The sequence below is a fragment of the Nannobrachium achirus genome (assembly GCF_963921795.1).
Source record: "Nannobrachium achirus genome assembly, chromosome: 6".
NCBI lineage: Eukaryota > Metazoa > Chordata > Actinopteri > Myctophiformes > Myctophidae > Nannobrachium > Nannobrachium achirus.
This window is the reverse complement of record NC_137815.1, coordinates 62,981,640-62,990,358: the sequence shown is the minus strand read 5'-3', so window position 1 is coordinate 62,990,358 and position 8,719 is coordinate 62,981,640. Positions and strand designations below refer to the sequence as shown.

Below are 8,719 nucleotides of genomic sequence, written 5' to 3'. Positions count from 1 at the left end.
TCATTCCTGTCCCTGGTTGCTCAGTTTGGCCAGATAGGAAGACCTAGAGATTATGACAGGACACAGACCATCTTTCAGACACTGTAAAAAAATACAAATCTGAATTATTCATACTCCACTTTTAGAGCCGAATTTATTTCTGTTCGGTTTGCCATTCGGGGAGTCACAAAATTTCGGTGGCACCGAACAGCCAAATTAATGACTGTACACGCCCACCCAAATGATGTCATATTGTAGTTTAGACAGAGCCGAACAGAAATAAATTCGGCTCTAAAAGTGGAGTATCAATCAGCCGAATTGGCCTTCAAGGTTAGGGTTAGGTTTAGGGTTCCGCCCAAATCAGAGGCAGTGCATCTGCTATACAAATCTCACATATTGATTAGATTTACCATTAATGCATCCACAACTTAATATTAGCAACTGTATTCTACGAATATTTTAAGAGAGCCTAATCACAACAGGAAATCACATTTGAACCATTTTTATTCACACAATCAAGAATTTTGTAGTACATTTTAACCAAGCTGTATTGTATGTAGAGTAAACTATGAAAATACAATCACCTCCAACCATCTGAAGTGGTTGGAGGTGCTCTCCCTACTTAGTAGGGCAGGAGAGAGGGGTCTACCAGCACCCCAATGACATGTTTTCGAAACCTGTTTTTTTTGGACCGTTATGATGTCTAGTTATGATTTCTGCTTGTTGCCGTCGCCAACTAATACCCCATGGGGTTCATTTTTAACCTTTTCTCACAACTATTCCCGATCTGAACCATACAATGGTCATAACAGAAAATGCCATAACGCTTGATGTAAACAACCTACAGGGACAAATGAACACACTTTTCTATATGATTTTGACCCAGGGAATTCATTAAAGTGGTTATTTTTAACATGTATGAACATCTTGACCCTATTTCAGGACAGAAACGGTGAAAAATAACCCAAAAATGTTCAAAACACGTCTATACTTCTCTTTGTACAGATAAATTAAGGTGTATTCTTTTGATACCACAGGTTTTTTAGGACCCTTATGATGTCTAGTTATGATTTCTGCTTGTTGCCGTGGTCAACTAATGTCCCATGGGGTTCATTTTTAACCTTTTCTCACATATCCCCAATTAGTGTGGGGATTTAGGGGAGCAAATGCTAATTTCGTGCAATTTTGACTTAAAGCGCGAAATTTTGCACAGATGTAGCCCAGGGCTTGCTCTAATGATTTAGCTAGGGCGCCCGAGTCTGCGACCTTCGGGGTCGCCACAGCGGTCAAATCAAGTTGGGCTTCCATTGACTTTCTATACAGGAGGAAAATACCCAGAAAAAGATTTTTTTTCTGGGTATTTAAGGAGGATCTGAGGGGTCTAACTAGGGGTTTGTCATGATGCCGAATCCATTGCAGGCATTTGTTTTGCACAAAACACATTCTGTGGGCTAGAAATGGCCTCAGAAAACAATACACGTATGGGTGAGTATTCATGTTAGTCGGAGGCCTTAGTGTTTTCTTTTCTTGTGCTAATCAGTCTAAAAGTTCAAAATTTTGCACAGATGTAGCTCAGGGCATGTTCTAATGATTTAGCTAGGGCGCCCGAGTCTGCAACCTTCGGGGTCGCCACAGCACCCACACAACTCTGAAAAGTGATGACTCATCACTTTTCATCACTAAAGTCGATGGGAGCCCAACTTGATTTGGCCGCTGTGGCAACCCCGAATGTCGCAGACTCGGGCGCCCTAGTTAAATCATTAGAGCATGCCCTGAGCTACATCTGTGCAAAATCTTGAACTTTTAGACTGATTAGCACGAGAAAAAAAAACCCTAAGGCCTCCGACTAACATGAATACTCACCCATACGTGTATTGTTTTCTAAGGCCATTTCTAGCCCACTGAATGTTTTTTGTGCAAAACAAATGCCTGCAATGGATTCAGCATCATGACAAACCCCTAGTTAGACCCCTCAGATCCTCCTTAAATACCCAGAAAAAAAATCTTTTTCTGGGTATTTTCCTCCTGTTTAGAAAGTCAATGGAAGCCCAACTTGATTTGACCGCTGTGGAGACCCCGAAGGTCGCAGACTCGGGCGCCCTAGCTAAATCATTAGAGCAAGCCCTGGGCTACATCTGTGCAAAATTTCGCGCTTTAAGTCAAAATTGCACGAATTTAGCATTTGCTCCCCTAAATCCCCACACTAATTGGGGATATGTGAGAAAAGGTTAAAAATTAACCCCATGGGACATTAGTTGACCACGGCAACAAGCAGAAATCATAACTAGACATCATAAGGGTCCTAAAAAACCTGTGGTATCAAAAGAATACACCTTAATTCATCTGTACAAAGAGAAGTATAGACGTGTTTTGAACATTTTTGGGTTATTCTTCGCCGTTTCTGTCCTGAAATAGGGTCAAGATGTGCTTAAATGTAAAAAATAACAACTTTAATGAATTCCCTGGGTCAAAATCATATAGAAAAGTGTGTTCATTTGTCCCTGTAGGTTGTTTACATCAAGCGTTATGGCATTTTCTGTTATGACCATTGTATGGTTCAGATTGGGAATAGTTGTGAGAAAAGGTTAAAAATGAACCCCATGGGGTATTAGTTGGCGACGGCAACAAGCAGAAATCATAACTAGACATCATAACGGTCCAAAAAAAACAGGTTTCGAAAACATGTCATTGGGGTGCTGGTAGACCCCTCTCTCCTGCCCTACTAACTCTTCCACAGGGAAATGTAGACCCTGATATCAGGTAGGACACACACAGGTTAACAAATAGCCGTGCCTGAAGCTCTTAGCCCAATATCTCGCCTGGCCATGCAGGGATTTCCTCTTGCCTGAGTGGTAGATGTTGAGCTAAAATCCCAGGTGTTAGAGGAAAGGACATAGGGATTGCAGCTTTAAACAAAAAAATCTAAATCAATCAATGAATTCCATAATAAAAATAAAAAATGTTTACACAATGAAGAAATCAACTGAAACAAATTGTGGTTCTCTAAATTGTGTGTGTGCATCTGAGTGTGCCTGGCCTGCCCAACAGCACCCCTCCCTTAACGTGTGCGTGCGTGTGTGTGTGTGTGTGTGTGTGTGTGTGTGTGTGTGTGTGTGTGTGTGTGTGTGTGTGTGTGTGTGTGTGTGTGTGTGTGTGTGTGTGTGGTCAGCAGAGGTATTGCCATAATACAGACATAGTCAGCCAGCCAGCCACACACACACACACAGCCACATTCAGACATACCCACTGAGAGGTGCGGCTCCACCTCTCAAATATTTACACAATGAGGAAATAACTATTATTAATTACTATTTAAACATAAATTGTGATTCTCAAAGTTAAAATATTGACTTGAAAAACAAAAAAGCACACTATTCCAAACAAAACAATAATATTTGACAAGTGAAAGAACAAACCAAACTCCCTGAAATAAAAAAACGTTACAGTACAGTACAGTACTTCAACCAAACCTAATTTCAAAAATCACCGTTTCCATCTACAGGTTAAGGCATTTAATGTGGAAGCTGGAGCATTCTCTAAATAGTAATCTATCACCTGCTGCTTATCTGTGTTCTCATCTGTGGATCAATTGCCACTGTCACCCTCTTCGCTACTTCAAGCCTAGGTACTTCATGTACATTCATTTGGCTTTCGGAGGCTTCCATGGACTTTTTCTTGCCTTATAATTGCTTCCATCAGCTCAGGAAAATCTTGCTCAACTGGTACTGCATAGTCTGTGTCATGTTTCAATCGTGTGGCCAAACTGGATTGACATCCTCTGGCATGTTGTCTTGGCTTGGCAGGCTGCACTCAATGGGTGACTGATTGGTAGTCTCCTCATTCATGTCTGCATATCTTTCCACAAGTTATTTTGAGGAACACTCCTCGTTGTGGGATAGATTAACATCAGAACCAAATTCTCTTTTTTCAGCCCTCTCATCAACATAGACTCACTAACTGTGGAGGTCTGACTCTAATGTGGGAATTGTGCATCCGTTGACCATAGCATCTGTATCTTCCTTGGGCACCACACAAATTCTTCTCTAGGCTTATAGTTCTGATAGGCAAATTTGATCAGACTCTGGCGTTCTCTCTTATCAAGCACGGCAAATAGGAAATAGTTAAGCACACTCTCCTTGACAGATGGAAGTACTTCGTTGACAAGAGTCTCATGCAGGAAGAAACGTACCAGGGGGGCTTGATAGTGAGTGAACCCCAGCGTTCCCAGGCACTTCAGGATGCGGGTGATGCGCTGATTGTTGTGAGTGTTCCTACCATGGCAAGGAGACAGACAATACATACGTAAATAAACAATCTAACTACTTACAGTGCTTTAGTCCTTCTAATAATGCAATACAGAGCATGCAAACATATGCTGCTCATTTATAGATATAGTGCTGTAGGTAGGGGCTCCTGAACCAACAGTAACATAATCACAATGTGTTAGGGTTCTGATCTACCAATGAGATTAAGTGACCTCATATTCTTGGAGTCAGAGTTTGAAGACATTGGACACAGAAACCACAACCTTATACATATGATTTATGCTGTTAATTCAAAATGAAAAGTCAGTTAACCTGTTAAGGTTAGCAAATCTTTCCTCCCAGTTGGATGCTCTCTGGACCTCTCCTGTTGCCTCATTGGAGAGCTCAATACCATAGAAGTCCAACATGAGCTTATAGGACTCAAGCAGGTTTGCCTTTGCCTCTTTTTCTTCAAGAAAAGCCTGAAGGAAAATATGTTGTCAGTCATGAACAGTAGGAAAACCCATTCTTAGAAATAACTTAAATAACTCATAATTTATTTGCCAGTAGTTGACTTGACACCTCAATTTCTTTTTTTGTCAGTTCCACAGCTTCATAGTTGACTCCTGGCTCTTGGAGTGGGAACAACCTGTAAGAAAGTCATATTCACTTAATGGCATGTTTTAACTCCATGCATTATTATTATTGTTCCAGCAGAGCGTGCAAGTAGTACTGCGTCCGGCTGTATGTCTGGTCTGTGTCTGTTTAAGCCCGTAGCCCAATCAGGAACCAGCATTTCTGGTGATGCCAGTGCACAAGGATCAAGTTGGCACCTCGACAGAGGGCAGTTCTAGTTTGTTTGTGTCTTCATGGTGCATAAGTAGTTTGAATGAAACTTACCACTGAATAAATGTGTGCACTCTCTCCAATTTGTAATAGTCCTGAAACCATTCATTGTGAAACTCATCTATGGAGATGTCTAATGAGAAAAGAAATGCGGCGAGAAGACATGTATTCATCCTTATCCGTGACAAAATAACTTGCACAGTCCATGTTTATCTGAGGAAAATGTATTCCATATAGGCTTTGTCTTTATACATAGTTTTACAGTAGGCTTACCATCAGGAGAAGAGCGCCTGTTTCCAAGGTAGAAATCCAAATTAGGCATGTGATGCTCCTGTTCAAAAAGAGAATGGCAAATTATTATGGCAAAGCCTTACCACTTAAGCCCTATGTGCAGACTACAGAGGTAATCTTGCAGGAGACATTTTGAGCTCGGCAGACTATTTCAGCCATCTTTCACTTTTTCATCCAGGAACTCCTGTTCAATTATGGGATGTGTATCCTATTTTCTCTCATTTTACATTTAACTGAGCAATAGCATATTCATATGCAAACTACTAATCCAAAAGACAGTATGCATTACTTACTTCCTGGTTCCACTGCTTGTATCTGGTCTTTTCCTGCAGTGAAAAACACAAATGTATTTGAACCAAGGACCTAGTAGGTATACTGTGTGTGTGTGTGTGTGTGTGTGTGTGTGTGTGTGTGTGTGTGTGTGTGTGTGTGTGTGTGTGTGTGTGTGTGTGTGTGTGTGTGTGTGTGTGTGTGTGTGTGTGTGCACGTGCGCGCCACGACTTACTGGGTAATCGTGTCGGAAGTTCTGCATGTCTCTTGCTGCATTTCTGAATCTGCCAAATTTGTGCTACAAATACAAGAAATTAAATGAAACATCAGTCTACCAAAAGTGATACAGGCCTACTGTATGTCTGTATCTGACATAAATGGTTTCTAAAGGCACCGAGCACCATACCAGTCTGACTTTGACAGCAGACTGCCTTCACTTCAAAAATGTATGAAGTGCATGTGTTGTATATTTTAGTAGTTATTTCTGTATTGAAAACTGGGAAAACTGTCTTAAGTTGCTATGGATAGGTTGAGCCTTTTTAAATAATTACTTTTCAAAAATGTGCCTATGGCATTACACTAACTAAATGTGAGCATTAGCATATATGCCAGGGAAAAGTTGTAGATTGAAGAGCGCTTTTATTGATCCATTGAGTTATTAACATTGCCAAAAAAAAATACACTCTGTATTATTGAACTAGGGTTCCTTGACATGAAAAGGTTTGAGACCCATGCACTGCTCTGCTCTACACTCGTCCCTACTCCCTACACTCGTCTGAGGCCGCCTCAGTGAGGCACAAACTTAACTATCCAACATAAACCTCAAAATGAATCAGCAGCAGGCCAAAGTACTGACTCTTCGACTCACGTAGTTGGATGACCTCGGACGGTCAGTCCACTGAGAGTGGCTTGTCGACGTCTCCCAGGTTGAGTCATACTCGCAGTAAAACTCGTCAGTGTGATCAACGACATATTCACTGCTTTCAAAATCTTCCTCGACATCTTCCTCGGTTCTTGGCCGCTCCACGGATCCCACATCATGATCCTGACCGGGAGATGCTGCTCTTTCACCCCCTGCGGACAGGGTGTCATCGTCTCGATGAATCACACTGGGTTCGCCCTCGCCGGTCACCGGTATAAAGGGTAAACTCCTGCGAAAAACCCCAAGCCATGCTGTAACAAGGGCCAGGCCAAGCAGAAACATTGCGCGAGGGTAATGGAGCAAACGTCGAAGGCCTTCACTTAAAAAAGGTGGTAGCGCCATAGTTGAACTGAACTGAAGACTGAAGTGAAGTAGGCTCCCCGTCTGTCAGTGTCTGTTGTGTTGTTTCACTTTCGTTTATGTTCACAGTCAGGAAATCACATGATGTAACCAGTCCTGCCCCAGCCCTCATAATGTTCCCTGCTTACTTTCTTGATATTATTTCCTGTTTTCATATACTTTGGGCCAGTGGCGTCAGTTCAGAAAAAGGTAAGGTATGGCAACATGACTGGTCCAGTCATGTTGCCATACCTTAGCAACAGGAATGATACAATTATTTTAAGAAGTTCAATTTTTCCCCAAAATATCTCTATGGTTTCTTGGGCTGGATATGGCAGCCTGGAACAGTTGTTCTAGTGCGGCTAAACTTGGCAAAATATAGTAAACGTGCCACAATTAATTAACAATAATGAATTGCACCTGTGCAGCTGACCTGCGGAACCTGGGAATATACTATTCTGTCAAGATGGGGAGAATAAAAGTGTGGAGAATTATATTCTCCGAGAATATTATTATAATACCTTGTTAAATTTTGCATCTGTAGTTATTTTAATGTAATTTAACATCATAACCTGGCTGCACAGATAGACAAAGAGACATTCATGGATTTATATTTTAAAGTAACTTGTATTCTCCCCCCTGGACCCAGGCTATGGCAGCTGCATACCCCTGCCATAACCAATTGACGCCCCTGCTTTGGGCCATCACAAGTTCATACCCCCAACTCAGGGCCGTTTGGTCTCGGGGGCCAATTTTTTGGTAGGCCTACACATCTCTGGCGAAATTATGTAAATGTTTAAAATAATTCACTAAAATTACATACATTGTCACGCACGTATGAAATTTGGTATAGAGTATCCTCCTGACACAAAATAGTATTATAGTGCTTGCTACCTATGTATTGTAAAGGGATCCCTGGCTAATAGGACAAATATGCCTTAATACATTACAATTGTCCTCTATAACTACAATGTAAAATTAAAAACACCTTCAATATTTTATTTCTTCCAGAAATAGCTAATCTTGCACTCAATAGGGGAAATGCCTGTTGGTGTCATAAATTCATGTGCGATCAATCGCACATGGAATAAAAAAAAACAATACAATTGCTGTCCGCTTGACAAATTCTCATCAAATAAATATGATCATTTTCAAGCAGTTTATGGTGAATATAAGTATGGTGAATCCTGTATATAGAAAACTCCCCACATTCACAAGCTTCAATTAGAGCCCAAGATGATCTTCTCATCTTGAGAATTACTGTTTCTGTAGCCAAAATACTGCGGCCTACCTCAAATCAGAGAAAATGTAATATTCAGTCAGTAGCTTTACAGAAGCCTAGAATCTAACAATGTGTTCACAAGTACTGCTGTTTGAAGTTATAAACATGAAAAATGAATACTAGCAGGGAAGCAAGTGTTTTAAAATGGTATTCAAAAACGCCCACTAAACTGGCCATTTTAAAGGCTAGTTAGTTGGCCTATTTAGTTTCTTTTTGAAGCCAAATAATTTACAAAGGAAAAAATAAACATAATACCCCTCCACAATCTGGTTAAAAAAATTGTTCAACTAGTTAAAGCAAAAGTCAAGTAACACAATAGCAGTTTAACAAGACCAATTTAGCTCTACATGGTCTCAAAATATATCCTTTCTTGACCACACACTGCAGTAGATTGATTACATTTGGAATTTTTTCTCATTGTCATTGATCATATATACATAATTACAGAAGGTTATTTGCCAAGACAATGGATTCATAATTGGTTGACCTGTATGTATAATATACATGTATATTGTATGCATATACAGATCAATCTCAGAAAATTAG

General features: G+C 40.6%; 1 protein-coding gene across 1 annotated transcript; it reads right to left on the bottom strand.

Moving 5' to 3' along the window:
* On the bottom strand, positions 1–6,895 carry LOC308287237 (opioid growth factor receptor-like; the record flags this gene model as incomplete). Its single annotated transcript, XM_080728352.1, has 9 exons — positions 6,499–6,895; positions 5,866–5,928; positions 5,654–5,686; positions 5,343–5,400; positions 5,124–5,202; positions 4,806–4,872; positions 4,557–4,705; positions 3,981–4,250; positions 1–43 (listed from the first exon to the last, which is right to left on the bottom strand). Exons 1-9 carry the CDS (start codon positions 6,892–6,894, stop codon positions 1–3), a joined length of 1,158 nt encoding a protein of 385 aa, XP_080584478.1. The 5' UTR covers position 6,895.
* Between the last annotated feature and the right edge of the window lie 1,824 nt (positions 6,896–8,719).